Source organism: Salvia miltiorrhiza, chromosome 1, assembly GCF_028751815.1.
Source record: "Salvia miltiorrhiza cultivar Shanhuang (shh) chromosome 1, IMPLAD_Smil_shh, whole genome shotgun sequence".
NCBI lineage: Eukaryota > Viridiplantae > Streptophyta > Magnoliopsida > Lamiales > Lamiaceae > Salvia > Salvia miltiorrhiza.
In genome coordinates this window covers 44,746,792-44,766,945 of record NC_080387.1, presented here as the reverse complement: position 1 = coordinate 44,766,945, position 20,154 = coordinate 44,746,792, and the positions used below count along the sequence as shown (strand labels likewise).

Genomic DNA, 20,154 nt, shown 5'->3' with positions numbered 1-20,154 from the left:
TTTTTTTAATTTTTTTAGTGCATTAATTTTAACAGCGGATGCATTAATTTTTACAGTGGATGCATTAGATTTGATGGTTCTCCCGTTCTCACAAATAATGTAGTTCTCTCTAGAACCACACCCTATATATATATATATATATATATATATATATATATATATATATATATATATATAGGAAGTGAATTATGTAGATCCATCCTCTTAATGTAGTATATAGATTCAAAATCTGGATAACACAATATGTGAATGTGGTGCACTAGGAGCGTGACACGTGGCAGATGACTTCCAATAATTTTCAAGGCAAAATACTCGCAGGGATAAAATAGAAATGAAAATTTCAAAAATTAAAAAAAAATATATATATATATATATATATATATATATATATATATATATATATGTGTGTGTGTGTGTGTGTGTGTGTGTGTGTGTGTGTGTATTTTAGTTTTTTTTTTCATTTTTTTTTTACCGAAAATTCTTTTTTTTTTCATGGCCGTCATCAAAATTATGCATATAATTAAAAACAAATATGCATAATGTTGGATAGAAATATACATGGAGAAATATCACTATGCGACCCCTCTAGCGCCTATCACTACTGCTCGTTGTCGCCATAGTTGTGCATATAGTTGAATAGAGTCAGGGGATTTTTTAGGAAAATAACTTATGTTGATTTGGAAATTAGGACAAAAACTTTTGGATTTGTAAAAATAGGACACTAATTTTTTTTATGTAAAATAGGACACTAATTAATAAGCGTCATAAAAATAGGACATTTCTCGGCCAATAATTGGCCGAAAAATATCCTGTGGATGCAACACTTATTAATTAGTGTCCTATTTTACTCTAAAAAAAAATTAGTGTCCTATTTTTATAAGTCCGAAAGTTATTGTCCTAATTTCCAAATCAATCTAAGTTATTGTCCTAAAAAATCCTCGAACTCTAGTTGAATACAATTATACATAATGGTAAACACAAATATGCATAACGTTGGATAGAAATATGAATAGGAATATACAACATGTCATGTATCTCTCGTCGCTTGTCACCTGACGGGTCGAATATTGCTATGCATATTTGTGTTTACCTTTATGCATATTGTTCATAGCGTATTATGAGACATCATCAGGTGAGCGCCGCTGATCACTTGATGGATCATACTTTCTCATGTATATTTTCCACATACTTCCCTTCTTACTATTTACAAAAATTAAAATTGTAGTTTTTTCTTATTTGAAAATGACCTAATAAACTTTCCTCTCAATATTTATAAAAAGTGTGAGACCCAATCTCAACTCATACATAACTATCATATTTTTAAAAAAAATTGGTATATCATCTTCATTGCCAGTGGCGGACGCAGCATGGGGCGATGGGGGTACAGCTGTACCCCCAAATTTTTTCTTTTAGTAGTATTATACTGTGTATTAAATATATTGTTTAATATATTTTATATTCCTAAATAATAACTGAATGTGAGAAGCAAGTCACCTTCCCATCCCCATTCTTATATTTCATTTGGGCTTGGGCCCAATTTTAAAGTTTATTTTATTTTATGAACGGAGGGCTCCTTGTTTCCCAAAAAAAGGCGGTTGTAATGTGCATAAGTTAATTAATTTAAAAAGATACTCCCTCCGTCCGCCAAGATTATGTCACAATTACTATATCGGGCGTCCGCCAAAATTATGTCACTTTCCTTTTATGGCAATGGTCCCACCATCCTCTTTAATATTTTATCCTTACTAACACTCTTTAATTTATTTACAAAAAAACCATTCAAAATTCATTCTCAACCACTCATCTCATAAAGTGGTGGAACCCTTTCTCCACTACATCAAAATCATCACCAATTTTATTAAATCACGTGCCCAAGCAAATTGTCATAATCTTGGCGGACGGAGGGAGTACAAACTAAACTAAAGAGATAAATAGGTGAGAGTCGAGATAGAATTATGAGTCAGAGAAAATTTCACTCACGCAGCAGCCTAGGGTGTGAATTTCATCCAACTTTAAGGTATTATTATGTCTTTAGTTTTAATTAAAGCTATTATATGTAATACACATAATCTTTCAACAATGTTTTAAGATGTGCTATTTTTAATATTAAAGTATCTTTTATATTTATATTTATGAAATTATTTTTTTGTAACCCAATTTAAAAATCCTGGATCCGCCACTGTTCATTGCACCATAATTTTTTAGGACAGAGAGAGCAGTAAATTTGGTAAACAAGAGCTTACAAGAACATCGATATAGAACGCAACAAGTAAGAGAAAAACGAAAAAGGAAATTATGATCAGTAAAAGTGCGCGATTATCAACTTTAATATTCAAACATATTTGAGAGTCCATTCATGCACCAATACATAAATGTTAATTAGTTCTTGAACCAAAGCAGGTTGTTTAACAACTACGTTTGTCGTACTATTTTAATCCAGCAGCCACTACCATTTCATTAAAAATTACCATATACTTATCTCTATCATATATTAGGTCATTTTCCAATTCATGCTAAAAATAGCTAGAGTTTAATCCTCTCTTCCCCCACCCAATTAAACCACATACATGTCAATTATTTCATTTGTATATTATAAATTTGGATATATACGTAGCCAATAATACTGCAAGTAGTTGGAATTGACTTTAATGGCGATGATGATGATGCTGACTTCTTTAATTTGTACTGTCAGAAGGCATGATAGTCTTACAATTTTTTATTTTATTTTTTGCATATGTGCAGGTACAATTGATCGTAGAATTGAAGGTGGCTTGATCAATAATATACTGCGCATTTGGAGTTTTGAGAGAACCGACAGTTTTTGAATTGCTATTTTTAGGGTTTCCTTCTATGTTATTTGAAGTTTGTGAGGGACGATATTTCAAGTTTTAGCCCGTTCAGTGTTGGGAAGAATTTTTTTTTTTTTTTTTTTATACATAACTATGAATCAACAAATAAATTTAAAAATCACAATTTTAACCTGATAAAACATTAACTACTCTATCACGAGACCAACACCTTACATACTTGGGAAGAGTTTCATAGGCTGCCAATATCACACGTTATGTTATTCCAATTAGTATTTTCCATATCATCTTATTTTGTTAGTGCTTTGCAGATGTATGTATCATGTGTGAATAGCTCGTATATTAATATTTGAGTGTAATTATAGAATAAAATCGAACTAATTGGTGGAAATAAGACAATAGTTATCCAGATTTAACATTTTCACACTACTAAAATTTTGCAATTAGACCACTACTTGATTGAATCTTTTAGCTTATTTGATTTTTAGAATTATAATGGAGGATCTTGAATGACAAATTTTCATCGATAAATTGCAATTTTTGGGTTTCAATTTCGTGTCTTGGCAATTTCCTCTCATTATATTTTGCCTTCAGACTTCTCAGCTTTGGTGTTCTTACCGAGAGCAGTTTGGATGTTGCAAAATAACCCCATCAACGTATGAACAATCTCTGTGATGTAATTGCATATATATTATTCATAAACAAATACTTCACCAGTCTCTACATGTGATCACAAAGCAAAATATATTACAGAACAAAAAAAAAAAAAAAGTGACCCAGATAAAGAAAGAAAAAAAGAATCAGCTAACTGAGGCAGACTCCTGCAAGGAAATGACCCTTAAGGATTTTGTATTACATTCAATGAAATGAAGAAACAACCACATATATATGGATATAGATATTCTGAGAAAAGATACATAACAATTTACAAAGAATTTATTCTTGAAAATAATCTGCAAAATCTGTCAATATGAAGCCACCCAAGTGCCACAGTTAACGTACCTACATACTGAGCCGAACAAGTTTAGGCCACATTACGATGATTCTTCTTGTTCTTGAGGTTGCGCACTTTCATTACAAGTTGTTGTCGTTCGCCTTCGACTTCTGCAAACTTGAGACTTATTTCTGAATATCTCTCCTGCATCTCCTTCAGTTCTGCCTCCATTAACTTGTTTCTCTCCTTCAATAGTTCCATTTCCTTTGTTAATTCATCATGATGCCTAGAACATTCTTGTGCGTCTGGTAGGTTATCGTTGTGGCTGCAAATGTCGATGCATTTGTTTTAGATTCAATATTTTTTCTCAGCACCATTTGCAAGCAGAGCTGATTTATATATCAGTAATATGATAAAGGCATAGATAATGCTACATACTGGTTAAGATTGGATGAATCTTCATCACTATTTGTTGCTGCTTCAATCGATCTAACATTTGGATCCTGCTCGTCTGCAAGCGCAGCTATCTGCAACTCAGGAGGAAATGTTGTTTAGACACATGTTAATAAAATAGTTGTAGGACATGCAATGCAAATTGCACAAATATTCAACATGAAGATGGGGAGAGATCGAAAAAATTTATCAGTAAAACAATTATTTTGGTCCTAAATTCCATCATGGTTGCGGACCTTATATGTAACTGCAGAGTTGCTATAGTATAAGAAGTTATGGATCTATAACTTTTAGCGTAAGCCTGACCGGATCAAAGCAAACACTTCGCAAATTTTACAAACCTTTTCAAGTTCATTTTCATATTGAATGGTGGTTTGGTTGAGCACTTCCATTCTTCGTTCTAACTCTTCGATTTTGTAATGAAGATCCTTTTCCTTCTCAAGAAACGCATTACTTGATATTTCCAGAGTACTTTCCTTTAACTTGATCTGACCCTGAGATCATAAATTTGGAATAAAAAACTGGCATATGATAGCATGACAGAAAAGGATGCCCATTATAACTGAACTAAGACAAGTAGCCAACTAAAGAAAAACAAAGTAAAAGAAAACACATGCTCCAAAGAGAATTACCGTGCAACATTACTACTACCAAAAATTGAAGAAGCACCATTTCTTTTACTCTTAATAGTTGAGGATGCAGTACAGTACAACATGAATAATAACATAGGACAAGACTCGATAAGGTGCAGGTTTACCTCAAGTAACTTAATCCTCTCCTTAAGATCTGCAGCTTCTTTGGAGCCACGAGGAACAGGCTTGGTAGTTTCTGAAGTTGCTTTGACTGCATCCTTCATCTTCTTCTCCATGCTTCTGAAGGCATCTTCGTTCTTCTTCAAGTCTTCTTTTAATTGAAAAACTTTTGTCCTCAACTCCTCATTTTCCAACTCATGCTCTGATAGAGAATGCTTTATTTCTGTATACTGTGAATGAAGGGACTCTAGCTCTGACTGCAATTTCCAAACAAACGTTTCTTTTTCTTCCAGAAGACATCTCATTTTATTCAATTCCTTCTGCGAGTCCTCAGCATCATTTTTCAATGATGTAATCCTGTTTTCTAGCACAATTCTTTCTTCATCCCCTTGCTCCATGAGTAACTCCATTTCCTTAATGGAGATCCTCATTTGTTCCAACTCATGAACAAGTATCTCCTTACTCCCCAAGTCCTCCAACAATGTTTTATTCATAGTCCTGCATGTCTCGATCTCATCCTTGAGCTTTAAAACTTCATCTGAGAGGAGCCCCTGGGTTTCTTTAGTCTGCTTTTTATGATGTTCCAGCTGCAATGTTTTATCATCAATTTCTGACTGCATCTTTTCTATTTGATTAGCCATGGATTTCACCTGACTGGCAAGCCGATGTAAACTATCCTCATAACTACTCTTGACTGATTGATGTTCTTCAGAAGCTTTCTTGATGGCTTCTTCTAAATGGAATTTCTGTAGGCGAAGCTCGTTTCCTTCTGATAGAGCTTTGGCGGCTAGTTTCTCATTGGCCTCAAATGTAGAAGCCATCTGAACAGAAAGCCTTCTAAATTCCTCCTGAATCCTCTTTGCTGTGCTAGCATTTTGCGACCGTGTCTTTCTCAATGTTTCTTCAGCTCTTATAGCTCTCTGCTCCTGCTCCACTTTTGAGCTCATAAGAGCTTCCAGATCAGCTTCAAATCCTTGTGATTGGTTTTCAAGGTCTTCCTCCAAGCTCTTGACATGAGCTTCTAGTTCACTAATTTTGACAAATGCATCCGCAGATTCTTTTGATTGCCTTTTGAGTTCATTCTCTAGGTTTTCCATCTGCATTTCAAGTTCATGAGTAGTAGCATACGAGGACGAACATTCATACTGCATTTTCAGTTGCTCCTGAAGCTCGCTCTGCTCTAGCTTATATGCCATTTCATGATTCTCTTGCTTCATGATTTCATAATCAAGAGCAAGTTGCTCCATTTGCATCTCTAGCTCATCTTTATCTCGCTTGTAGATTTCTATTTCACTACGCATGTCCATGATCTGTTGTTCTAGAAGATATGCTTCCTTTGTATCATCATGCTCCTTCACGAGCTCCTCGAGAGCTTTCTGTTCTTCGTCATCATTGTCATTGTCTAATCGACGTTTGTGGCCTGCTTCGTGAGACTTTTCATCCGTGTCTTTAGTCGATGATCCACTCGAGAGGTTCAATATTTCTCTATCTTTCTGCTCCAACAACTCATCAAGGTCCTTCACTGCAAGCAATAGTTCAGAGTTTGATTCCTGCGTCTTTTGAAGTTGAACTCTGAGATTGGAATTCAGTTCTTTAGCATGATTCAGCTCTTGCCTCAGTTCTTCAACGATTACATTACACTCGCCTCCTTCAATTCGCAAATTTGTTCTAGTTTTTGCTTCGTCCATTCGTCTCTTTGAAGCTTTGAGTATTTCACATTCTCCCTTCAGAGCATCTCTTTCCTCTTTCAAGCAAGCAAGCTCTCTAAAAAGATCTTGCCCCCTTTTGCTCTCCTTCACAATCTGCTTACGAAGAGTCTGGAGTTCTAACTCGGACATCTCTGCTTGTCTGGATAAAGCAACAACTTCGGATTTGAGCTTCTCGATCACAATATCCGAAGACTCATCCGAGTTCTGCCTTAGGAAAGTGTCTCTTGGAGTGCCAGACGAGTCATCTGTACTAACTTCAAGTGCAGAATTACCTAACCAATCCCATTGTGACCTTTGATGCTCTTCATACACTGCAGGTTGTGCATCAGAGTTCGGCCTCAGAGATGGTAGAACTGCAGTAGGCTCCTGATGAACACTGCCATTCTTGATCTGAGGTTGCCATGGTATCTCAACTCCACAACTGCCGTCAGAGCTTGAAATCGTGAGATCAGATCCACTAGATGCCCGACGGTTGCCATTGAATTCAACAATGTGGGAAACAGTCTTGTTCAATAGCACATCCTGCTTAGAGAAAAGAAAACAATGTACAGTCACTACTGTTGAAACAAAGTTGCTAGACAGAACTAGTGGTTCCTTCCACTTTTTTTTTTACTATCATTCTAAATTTAATTTTACCAAGGAAGGTAGATTATGTAAACAAGAAAGAAGGTAGATTATGTAAACAAGAAGGTCATGGAAGATGAGAGATTACATCAGAACTGCTCTTTATGAGTCCATCTTTGTCACCATTGTCCAACTGCGACTTCAGGCTGTTTTCTTTATAATTCAGTTTTACACTCTCAGTTTCTTCGAGCTCTCTGTCAGAACAATGAACACTCAAAATTCAGTCGAAGAACGTAACAAGTTTAAAGAAAACATAATACAGTCATCAACAGCACCTTTCATCAATGGACTCTTGCATCCTCTGAATTGATAACTGTGGAGATACATAATAAAGTAAACAAATAAGGAAACATCAATCCAAACTAAGAAATATAGGCGGATCCATTCAATTGCAGTTACAAATTCGACTCTTATAGCATCTTTAGAAGTAGATGTCATGGTCCCATGGATTCCAAAAGGACGGACTTACGTTTAATACGGCTTCGGTTTTTGAGTTCTTGAGGGGAAGAACAACCAAGGAAACCTTAGTTATCTCCACATAATTTGAGAAATCAATTGAGGCTTCTCCAAGAACTCCACCTTTAGACGACCCCTATTGCACCACAAAAAGAGACTGTTAGCTTTAGATCATCGCTTCGGAGCAAAGCAAAGCATAAATATCATCTGTGGAACATTCCATACCGTCCCTACAACAAAGTAGTATATCCTCTCATGAATCTTCCCTGATTTTGGCTCTCGACTGAACTTCACAGTTTCATACACTGGATTCTCCCAGAAACAACTACCATCTCGAACCAATGCCCTGTCGGACTTAACTGTGGGCTTGCCAACATCAGCGGGAACAACGGATATCATCAATGCATCCCCACCAATCTGCGGCACCTAATATTTCAAAAGGTTGATCACACAGTTTATCACATTCTGGTATCAATTTTGCAAGTTTCCAGCAAAAGATTCTGAACAGAATGATGGAAAAGCAACAGTCTTCATTTTATCAAAACCTTCAGTATTTGGACATTAACTTAACAGAACATATATAGTTCAAATCCATTGCAAATGTACAGAAGATTTGAAATACTAGACAACACCTTAAACATCTGAATTGAACTCTGCTTCCTTCAAAATCGTGTCTATCAATTCACAACACCTCACATCACATTACCACTTATTCCAGAACCAAAACTCAACCACAGCAAGAAAAGATCCAATCTCTTTTGCTTAATTCTTAATCTTGAAATGCATTTCCACATCCAATCAAAAAAAGGCACACAAACGCACACACGACACGAAATACAAATAAACACACACATACAAACACAATATGTGCAATCTGAGAGTGAAATTTACCTTAGCTGCATGAAACTGCAACTTAAACACTATTTTGACCTTGTTCTTCTCGCTCCTCCACCGCGCGGACTTGAACATTTTTCCCTATTTTACCCTCAATCCAACATTACCTTCTGATCTCACTCGTCAAGAACTCGCCGGAGCTCTGCCAGAAGCTCACCGGAGCTCCGGCGACCGCCGCCGGAAACACACCATCCAGTCAAAACACCATCAATGCAATCCAAATTCCGAGCTAAGAAAAGCTAAAACAAAATCGAAACGCTCGAGTCACTGAGCAAAATTGACTCGGCGGATCAATGCTGAATCAAACTCACTGAAATGCTCACTCTTTAATGTCGAAACTGAAAAACCAGCGACTAAAACGAGAGAAAACAGCGAAGGCAGATCTAAAGGCTGCTTCACTCAGTTTGCTATTTTCGTTGCGCCCAATGCTATATGGGCATAGGACCGGTTTTCTCTCTCTGAGATGTGTGGGTATGCTCTCTCTCTCTATACATTTTTGTACGTAACAGTATTCTCTTTGAAAGAGAGGAGTGTGTGTGTGTGTGAGAACGAGTGGCATAATTATGACTACTATTAAAAAGCAAAATTTCCGTTTTTCCTATATTTCGTATATTTTAATTTTTCTTGGTAGTGAAAAAAGGGAATTAAATAATATGAGTGGGAAGCTTCTGTGGGTCAAATTAAGATACCGTGATCAGATATTAGGTGAAAACTACATTTCAATATTTCTGGATTTAGTTTGCAAATGAATTACGTCGATCCGAAATGACAGGGATGCCCTTTTGAAAGTGTTAACGTACATTTATGGGAAAATCTTCTTCTTTGTTTTTTTTGGTATTTCTTTGTGTTTATCTTACAGTGACATTATAACGTTAACATTGGATGCCATTTAATCAACACGCAATTAAAAGCTAATGTCCTTTTATTTTCCCTCACTAATAAAAATAAGGGGTATTGACGTATAAATACTCGAACTTTTCTCATTTTCTGATTTTGCACCCCAACTTTAAAATCTACCTATAAATATTAGAAATTTGTATTCTCTCTGATTTTGCACCCAACGAATTTTTTCCTCTAAATCGTTGCTGACATGACCGCCGAATTGAGTGGGAAGTTTGAAATGCATAATGAATTAGATTAATTTGTTGTCAATGTGAGATTTAGAACATGTAATTATAGGATTTGAGTTGTCAACGCGGCTGTCATGTCATCAACGATTTGGGGATAAAAATTCGTCGGGTGCAAAATCAGAAAGAATACAAAGTTTAGATATTTATAGGCAGATTTTAAAGTTGAGGTGCAAAACCAGAAAATGGGAAAAGTTCGAGTATTTACATGCTAATACCCCTAAAAATAATACTCATTCCGTCCACTATAAATGTAGTTTTTTTGTCATTTTCATTCGTTCACAATAAATATACTCTTTTTATTTTGAACATATATCTTTATACTTCACCACATTCAAGCACAATATTTAAAAAAAAAAAAAACTCATCTCATGAACAATTTATGTACTCGTTATCTAACAAATCAACTCGATAAAACTCTTTCTCCACTTTATATTGATCTCCCAATATTTTTTTAAAACTCGTATCATTCCATCCATATCACCCTCGTCGTGGACAGGGAGGGAGTACTAATACTTTATTCGGATTTCTTAACGCTAGACAAATAATTTTGCGAGTTATAGGTTGGCGAAGTATTTCAAAATGAAAGATCTGTTGTGTCGACCTTTTTTTCTTTATTTATTATTATTAGGGTTAATTGCGTGTAATATCACGAACTTTGTTTAAAATCCATTTTCCCCACGAACTTTAAAAAATCCACAGATTATCAAATACTTTCAAAACTGTTCAAACTCCCCATATCAACTTTTATGATAATTACAAGCCTACCCTATCTTCATATAAAATTATAAAAAGACCCCCACATCTATTCAATATTTCTACAAAATAATAAAAGAACCCCAACATGATATTATTCAGATTAAATTATTCTTATGAGTTTTATATATTTATTTATTTTCGATTTTCAGTTTATTTATTTATTTATTTTTGAATTTTCATTTTATTTATTTTTTGAAAAATTTATTTCTATTTTATTTATTTCCAGTTTATTTATTTATTTTCTGAATTTTCAGTCTATTTATTTATTTATTTTCGAGTTTTCAGTTTATTTATTTTCTGAAAACATGATTTCCAATTTATTAAGTTTTCAGTTTATTTATGTATTTTCTGAATTTTCAGTTTATTTATTTATTTATTTTCGAATTTTCCAGTTTATTTATTTTCTGAATTTTCAGTTTATTTATTAATTTATTTTCGAATTTTCCAGTTTATTTATTTATTTATTTTCAAATTTTCAGTTTATTTATTTTCTAAAAAAAAATTCAGTTTATTTATTTATTTTATGAATTTTCACATCATTATCTAAAAATAAATAAACTGGAATTTTTTTTAGAAAATAAATAAACTGAAAATTTGAAAATAAATAAATAAATAAATAAATAAACTGAAAAATTTGAAAATAAATTAATAAATAAACTGAATATTCAGAAAATAAATAAACTGAAAATTCAGAAAATAAATAAATAAACTGAAAACTTAATAAATTGGAAATCATTTTTTCAGAAAATAAATAAACTGAATACTCGAAAATAAATAAATAAATAGACTGAAAATTCAGAAAATAAATAAATAAACTGGAAATAAATAAAATAGAAATAAATTTTTCAAAAAATAAATAAAATGAAAATTCAAAAATAAATAAATAAATAAACTGAAAATCAAAAATAAATAAATATATAAAACTCATAAGAATAATTTAATCTGAATAATATCATGTTGGGGTTCTTTTATTATTTTGTAGAAATATTGAATAGATGTGGGGGTCTTTTTATAATTTTATATGAATATAGGGTAGGTTTGTAATTATCATAAAAGTTTGATATGGGGAGTTTGAACAGTTTTGAAAGTATTTGATAATCTGTGGATTTTTTAAAGTTCGTGGGGAAAATGAATTTTAAACAAAGTTCGTGATATTACACACAATTAACCCTTATTATTATTATTATATGTCAATTGGGTAATACAAATTTCTAAATATAAGGGTGGAAAAAAAGTCAAAAGCGGTAACAATCTGCACACAATTATCATTTAATTTGAGATATATTGTTCTAGAATTTTTTTTATGATTATACATTATCGAATTGAAGTCCACTTAATAAGGATAAAAAGGCAGAGCATATTTTTATTTTTCGCAATCAAAATTTCAATCTCATTTGTAATAAACTTGTGTAGTTATAATGCTACTCAATAAAAATTTACATTAAATATAACCAAATGGGGCCACCGACAACCCATTTTGTACTGCGTATAAACGGATGAGTTATGTTACTCTTTTTTTTTAGTTTTTATTTTTATTTTGAGGGAATGTTAGTCTCAATTGTTTTATATAAAAATTTTACATTTAATTACCTTAAAATATTCTTCTATATTTTCACATTTTAGGTGATTATAACATTCTTGAAATTAATGGTACTAGGTGGGATTAAACTAGTTGATTTAAAATTATTTCACGAGTTGGGTAGTACGAGTCGATTTTGTTTGTACAATTGGAGTTAGTATAGAACAGTAAGGATGCAACTTTTCATAAAAAAGAAATTATATGTTCAAATATTTTCTGAATTTTGTGTATTTATTTAACATTAACTTTTTTCTTTTGTAATCCATCTCCGCTTTAAGAAGAAAAAGAGATAGATTTCTTTAGCTTTTAAGTATTTATTTCTTTACCCACAAGAAAAAAGACAGAGAGAGAGAAACATATAGGGCCCATAATTGATAATTCCAACTAAGATTTACAATCAAAAAATCAAATGATAATAAGTTGTCCAATCAGAATTTTCTGATTCGATATTGTGGCCACTTTAAAGCTAATTCGTAACCCAAATTTGTCAACCTTTATGGGAATTAAGAAACTTCTTCAAAAATCAATTTTCCAAAGTGCACGAGCTCCCTTGCTACTTTAAAACATTTTATGTATGTTTAGGTGAAATTATCAAATCTTTAATTTCATTATTACAATGAAAAATGTGCATGGATCATTCATATACAAATCCTCCAACTAGTAGTAACACAATAAATATGAACGGACCTAGGAATTTAATAATGATCGCGCGAGAGATTTTTAATCGAATGATTCTAATAAAGTTTTAGTAAAGAAAACGAGTTGAATCGAGCGAGATTAACATATATAGATAAAAAAAATTAATCATATATATATATATATATATAGGTAATAAAAAAAAATTGACCGGACGACGGCCGAGGGTGCCTGACCTTTAGATCCGTCCCTGACAATATAGACCATTTTCTTATAATTTACAGGTGTCATAAAAATGCATTATTGTAATACTACGTACGAATTAAAATAGAAGATATATAATTTAAAATATAAAAGTTAAGTAACTGTACGTATACTTATTTTTCTTACATATAAATTAGATTATGGATATCTCAGATACATATAGTCTAGTTCGTCATCTATATATCCATCAAGCTATCAATAGATACAACCTCTGTATTAAATAAGATATTTTAAGTTTTTATATCATGATCAACGATATTAATTTATACAAAATTTTATGAACTCATTTTATTTTTTTCACTCCTTAAACTTAAATGCACGTCGATCAAGTTAAATAATTTTGAATACTAATTATAATAGGTAGAGTTTTAATGAGAGAGTTGAAAATGAAAATTTAATAAGGGAGAGATATAATTAATTTTAATAGCATTCTATATTCTAAAACAAAATTAAAAGCCATATATATATATATATATATATATATATATTACTTTAATAAGGAGTGAGTACCTTACAAAAATTGCATTGATTATATTTATATCCATTTAGATATAATCGGTGTAAATTTTACGGAGAAAAATATTATTTTTGATGAAATGTAACATCACCAAATATTTAGTTTAAAGTTATATCCAATTTGTATATTTGTTTGTCCGTAACCGTAAGAATGATGAGTCATTTCACCAATACAATTCAGCAACTACGTAGAATCTATCAAATCAAGATATCTCTTGTGTTTGATACTCTTTGCTAAAAGAAAACATTGTTTGTTACGTATTTAATTTTAGAGAAAACTTATTTTCGGTTGTTGCTTTCAATAATAATTTTAATTATTGGCCAAGTTACTATAGTGAAGTTTGTCATTTTTACAATTTAAAAGTCTTTTTTATGTATTATCAGATCAGTTGGTACTGACGTAATGTCACAGAATTTCTAAATAATTTTATGATACTAATTTTATTTAGAGAATTTATAAGAGATGAGGCTAAAATAGTAAATGGCAATCTATCATTCCACCGACGCATGGCTTACTGCTCTCTCTCAGCCACTCTCTCTCATATAATTACACAACAAATGCGTACAAATTGTTAATAGGTTAATTAATTAATACATAAATTAGGTGGGTGATTAGTTTATGTTAAGAAAATGACCCTTTAACCATAAAATGCGCTTTTAGGCAAACATTTAGAGCCATGTTTTATAGTCGTATGCTATTTGGTAACATTATTTGTGTCTAATTACATGTATAATGATTACAACCTTTTTTTATTAAAATGCTCTAATTTATGTTGGATTCTTCTCCGGTTTCTTGTGGGAGTGGCTAATGTGATTCCATACATTCTAAAAGAATAAATTGTGAAATAAAGTAGTAATATTTTTACTATAGAATATTTAGCATGATTTGGTTTAGAATTGGTCAAATAACCAGAATCACAAAAGCTAGTTTAGTGAAATGCATCTCCTTTATCTTTGATTTTCCTTTTTCTTAGCATCAAAAGGGAAATAATTCATTGACAGCATTAGCAATCAATGCTGTTTATTTATTTATTTATTTATTTTCTGTTTTGTGAAGTCCCAGATTGAAAGAATCTATTATATAATAGGATTAAGCCTTAACCTATGTGGCATCTAAAATCTCACCATTTTAAAATTTACCATATATAATCTTCATCATTTATTAATTAATTAACTATTACATTCTATATAAAGATTCATTAATCATAATAAATATAATTAATAATATATATATATATATATAATATCAACATTACATATAATCTAAATTAATAAAGATTCATTAATCATAATAAATATAATTAATAATATATATATATATATATATATATATATATATATATAATATCAACATTACATATAATCTAAATTAATAAATTTTATTATTTATTTTTTCTAAGATAAAAATTAGATTTATATGTCTGATAAGAAAAAAATTATAATCTATATACGATAAATTATTTTAATTCAATGTTAGTGATTAGATGTATATTTGTTATTAATTTTATATTTCTCAATAGCGTACATATTATATGTATATGTTGCAATATATTATATTGTATATATATATATATATATATAATATTTATATTCTTAATTTTCAATAAAATTAATTTTGAATTGAGACATGCACGTATATGTAAATTATAAACGGGTCCGGTCATTGATTTACATGTTTGCATAATAAGGCACAAATTCTATAAACTGATTACTTTAAAACAAAATCTTATTATATGTCTATCAAAATAATTAAAATTTTATTTTTATTTTTTATATAATAAATCCATACATTTTATTTATATAGGAAAGAAAAATATATTTTTCATTTCTGCAAACTTTATTTGCTTTTGTTCGTCCATTACTACAACAACAACAACAACAACAACAACAACAACAACAACAACAACAACAACAATAATAATAATAATAATAATAATAATAATAATAATATCTATTCTATAATACGATTAGGCCTTAGCCTACGTGGCAGGCCTCAAATTCTTTTTTTTCAATCTCAATCTGCAACGTGGCATTTGAGAATCCAATTTATATATTCTCATTCTCACTTTTAAAACAAAAGTCAGGCCTCCCTCTTCCTCACGCCTCCATTTTCCTCACCCCATCGCCGCCGTCCCTGAATCAGGTCGGCGTCGTCTCCCCCTTCACTGTCTCTCTCTTCTCTCAATCATTTTCTCTCTCTAAAGTCGATTGCACACTCAAATTGAGCCCTAATTCCCCCCTTAAACTGCCCGTCTCTCTCTCCCTCTAAATTCAGGCGTCGCCGCCGTCCTAAGGGCGGCGTTGCTCCGCCTCATCTCTGACTCCCTCTTCCATTCCTTAATTAGTTCGATTCTGTTTCCACTTCGTTCCTTCTTCTAAACTCCGGCGAAATAGTCACCGCTGAGCTTGCGGTTCGTCCGCTACCGAGTCACCGCTGAGTTGAGCTGCCAGAGCAGAGATGCCAGAGCCAGAGCTAGCCAGAGCAGAGATGCCAGAGCCAGAGCTAACCAGAGCATAGATGCCAGAGCAAAGCTTCCAGAGCAGAGCTGCCAGAGCAAAGTTGCCAGAGCAGAGCTTCCAGAGCAAAGCTGCCAGAGCAAGAGCTAACCAGAGCAGAGCTTCCAGAGGGCCAGAGCCAAGTTGCTAGAGCAGAACTGCCAGAGCAGAGATGCCAGAGCTAAGTCATTAAAGTCATAGCCAGAGCCAAGTCGCCAGATCCAGAGTCAGAGCTAAGTCGTTAGAGTCAGAGCCAGAGCCAAATCGCCAGATCCAGAGTCAAAGCTAAGCTATTGGAGCCAGAGCGCGGAGCCACACGCCAGAGACAATTCGCCAGAAGGCGGAGCTATTTAGCAAAGCGGAGCCAAAGAGTAAAAGTCTGCCCCAAGGAATGAAATCCAGAGCTACTAGACAGAGCGGGATGATGAGGACAGAATCCAGCTCTGTAATTAGGGGACAACGACCTGACAAGTTATAATCTAATAATAGCCTTAATTAGTTTAATGGCGAGCATGCGGAATAGATGACCAAACGAATTTACTACTTTACCCCGACTGTAATGCCTATAAATACCTACGATGATGAAATAAAGCACACGCTCTCTCTTTTTTTTTTTTTTTTTTTTTTTTTGATCAGGAAAGAGCAAAATATATATATTAAAGAAGCAGGTACCAGGGGTACCGAAAATCAATTACAGAGAAAAGAAGAGAGCTCAGTAGAGCACCACACAGAAAAGGGCAAATCCCAAGAAAAAATCCCAAAAATCTTATTCCAACTCCACATTCTAGTCTTAATTTCCATGATCGTGCTTTGAAGCTCCCATGCCTTTTCTTCGAATCTGCTTTCATTCCTTCGTCTCCACAAAATCCAAATTGTGCAGATCCAAAGAGCTTTCAAGAACAGTCTGCTTTTCTTTCCACTCCCCAAAGAAGTAAACAAAGTAAAGTGTTCGACAATACCTTGAATACCTTGCGGGCGATGAGAAATAAAACCGATCCATCCATGGATAGAGTCCCACACCACTTCGGTCTTCGGGCACACTAAGAGGACGTGGTTTGCCGTCTCTTGAGGATGAAAACATGCAACACAACACTTCTCCACATCATCCACCAACACATTTCTTCTAATGAGGTTGTCGCAAGTTGGAAGCCGGTTTCTCAAAGCTCTCCATGCTGTCACCCGTGCTTTTTGAGGAGTTGGCGCTTTCCAAACTTTTGCATACGCCTTCGCCATCGTCTGCTCAACCGGTCTCACTTCTCTTTGTGCCATAAGTGAGAGGTATGCAGATTTTGTTGTGAAAATTCCATCACTATGTGCGCACCATTTCCATTTATCATTGCATCCCGCAGTAGGAGTGAAACTCGAAATAAAACAAAGTAAAGAATTAGTCGCCTCAGTCTCCCGATCAAGAAGCTCTCGTCTCCATTCCAGTTTCCAAACCCAACTCCCGTTCTGCCAATTCCCCATATCACAGATGTAACCATCCTTGTTGTTGCTAAGGAGGAATAGACGTGGATAAATTTTCTTAAGAGACTGTTCCCCCCTCCAAGTATGGTGCCAGAATTTAGTTTTACCCCCATCCCCAACCTCCCGTTTCAAGTTTTTTGTAAACCACGATCCTGCTTCCCCAACGCTCATGGCTACAATTTTCGGCCACCACCCTCCGCCCGATCTCCGCCCTCCTACATCACACCCCCCATTTTCCCCCCATTTCAAATCACCAAAAATCGACTTGACGACCCTAGCCCACAAAGAACTACCTTCCACTAGGAATCTCCACAGCCATTTCATAACCAAAGCACCATTAAACCAATCGATATTTTTCAAACCGAGTCCCCCATCGCATTTGGGAAGACACACTTCCTGCCATTTCACCCAAGTAATCGGCCTAGAAACACCTCCTCCTCCTCCCCAAAGAAAATGACCAAACAGAGAGTTAAGCGTTCTCACCGTTGATTTTGGTATGAGAGAGAAGGAAAGCTGATAGATGGGAATCGCCTGAAGTACTGCTTTGACAAGAGTAATCCTTCCAGCAAAAGAGAGAGTCCTGTTTCTCCACGCTTCAATCTTCTTCTTAACTTTACCCACTAAATAATTCCAATCCACAATTTTGTTACTGCGACCGCCAACCTTGACGCCAAGGTAATTGAATGGAACTTTGCCTACATGGCATTTCAGGAAAGCTGCATTCTGTTCCAAACACTGAGCGTCGATCCCAATTCCCATGATGGAGCACTTGTTGAAGTTAACCGCAAGTCCCGAGATCCAGTGAAATAAACTCAGAATATGTTTGACAGATTCCACATTCGTATCCTCATTATCCAAAATGAAGATCATATCATCCGCATATTGGAGGTGCGACACCTTGACCTTCTCATTCCCTATTTCCGCTGGTTGTAAGAGACTTTTCCCCACAGCTCGGTCGATCAACGACTGGAGACCTTCAGCCGCAATCAAAAACAGAAAAGGTGACAGTGGGTCTCCCTGTCGGAGACCCCTCTCAAGCTTAAACTCGCCCGTTGGAGATCCATTAATTAGAACATTCGCAGTTGCCGAAGAGAGGCATCCTTTGATCCAGCATCTCCACTTAGGGTCGAAGTTAAGCTTTTCCAACATTAGATCAATGTAGTCCCATTCCACCGAGTCAAAAGCTTTAGCAAAATCGATTTTGAAAATCAATCTTTCTTTCCTCATTCTCTTTGCTTCTGAGATCACTTCATTCAAGATGACGACTCCATCTAAGATGTATCTTCCACATATAAAAGCACTCTGATTTTCAGATATGATTGAATCCATCACTGCCTTCATTCTCTCTGTAAGAACCTTGGCAAGGATCTTATAAAGACTGCCGATAAGAGAAATCGGTCGGAAATCTTCAATTTTGCAGGAGTCTTCTTTCATGGGGATGAGAACAATGAATGATGAATTGCAACCGCGAGGAATGCTGCCATTAGAGTGAAATTCATTCATAACCTGTAAAAAATCATTCTTGATTACCTCCCAAGATGTTTTCCAGAAGTGGATATTAAATCCATCCGGACCTGGACTTTTGTTTCCATCACAGCTCCATATTGCCTCCTTAATTTCCTCTGCAGAGAAAGGCCGGATTAGCCATTCCTTATCTGTATTTGTGAGTTTTTTGGCAACAAAGTCAGCAGGTAAAGACGGTAAGATTCTGTTCCTCCTTCTGAAAGCATTCTCGAAAAAGTTTTTCACCCACTCTTTAATAACTCTCGGCTCCTCCGTCCATTCATTCTGAATAAAGATTCCCGAAATCTCGTTCTTCTTTCTTCTGCTAACAATAGCTTTGTGAAAGAAACTCGAGTTCAAGTCTCCCTCTTTCACCCACCTCAAGTTTGCTTTTTGCTGTAGCAAATTGACTCTATTTCTTGATTGCAGGATGAGTTTTGCTTTGATCTCGTTCCTTCTAACAACATCCTCCTCTTCAAGTCCGAGTGTATCATCAATCGCATCCAAGACTTGGAGCTCGTTCTTCAAAGAGATGATGATTTGCTCAATATTGCCAAACGAGCATTTGTTCCAATCTTTCAGAGCCTGCTTCACACTTTTGAGTTTTTCTTTGAAAACAAAACAACTCCACCCTATGATTGACGACTCCTCCCAAGCTTTCTTAACAACTTGCAAAAATTCCGCGTGGGACGTCCAAGCATTAATGAAACGAAAAGGTTTCGGACCCCAATCCAAAGCTTTTGTCACAAGAAGGATGGGGCAATGGTCTGAGATCGTCCAAACGAAGAAGGCCACACTTTGAGCCAGCAATCGTTTACCAAGAATCTGTCCAATTTACTTTTACAGACCCCATTCGGTTGATACCAAGTAAACTTCCTTCCCTGGGTCCTAATCTCCATCAACTTACTCTCTCTAATAAAAGAGTCAAATTCTCTCGCTGTAGAGGCACAGAAAACCTCTCCTCTCCCTACCCTTTCTCCCTTCTCCCTAATTGCGTTAAAGTCCCCCAGAACACACACGCATTTATCGAAATTCTGCTCAACAATCGATCTGATCAGATCCCACAAGATGGACTTTTCGGAGTCTTCAATCGGTGCATAAACGTTAATAAAACAGCAGTCTTGTTTACCTGAAATCCAAGTGCCGTTGACAACCACCGCTCCCGGGATATCCCAACT

The 20,154-nt window shown here is 34.4% G+C and overlaps 1 protein-coding gene across 1 annotated transcript; it reads right to left on the bottom strand.

The window, feature by feature from the left end:
* Positions 1-3,479: 3,479 nt before the first annotated feature.
* On the bottom strand, positions 3,480-9,203 carry LOC130985449 (uncharacterized). The gene is made up of 9 exons (XM_057908438.1): positions 8,627-9,203; positions 7,961-8,161; positions 7,749-7,871; positions 7,555-7,592; positions 7,368-7,473; positions 4,952-7,177; positions 4,536-4,688; positions 4,180-4,268; positions 3,480-4,066 (listed from the first exon to the last, which is right to left on the bottom strand). The coding sequence occupies exons 1-9, from the start codon at positions 8,702-8,704 to the stop codon at positions 3,832-3,834; spliced, it is 3,249 nt and encodes a 1,082-aa protein (XP_057764421.1). The 5' UTR covers positions 8,705-9,203; the 3' UTR covers positions 3,480-3,831.
* Positions 9,204-20,154: the final 10,951 nt, after the last annotated feature.

What these genes read in the sequence shown, in the direction of transcription:
- LOC130985449 (XM_057908438.1), bottom strand. Translation starts at nt 8,704, where the DNA reads ATGTTCAAGTCCGCGCGGTGGAGGAGCGAGAAGAACAAGGTCAAAATA. An exon ending in TGCAGTTTCATGCAGCTAAG is followed by an intron (nt 8,162 to 8,626) that starts GTAAATTTCACT and finishes TTGAAATATTAG; the next exon opens with GTGCCGCAGATTGGTGGGGA. An exon ending in ATGAAAATGAACTTGAAAAG is followed by an intron (nt 4,269 to 4,535) that starts GTTTGTAAAATT and finishes CCTGAGTTGCAG; the next exon opens with ATAGCTGCGCTTGCAGACGA.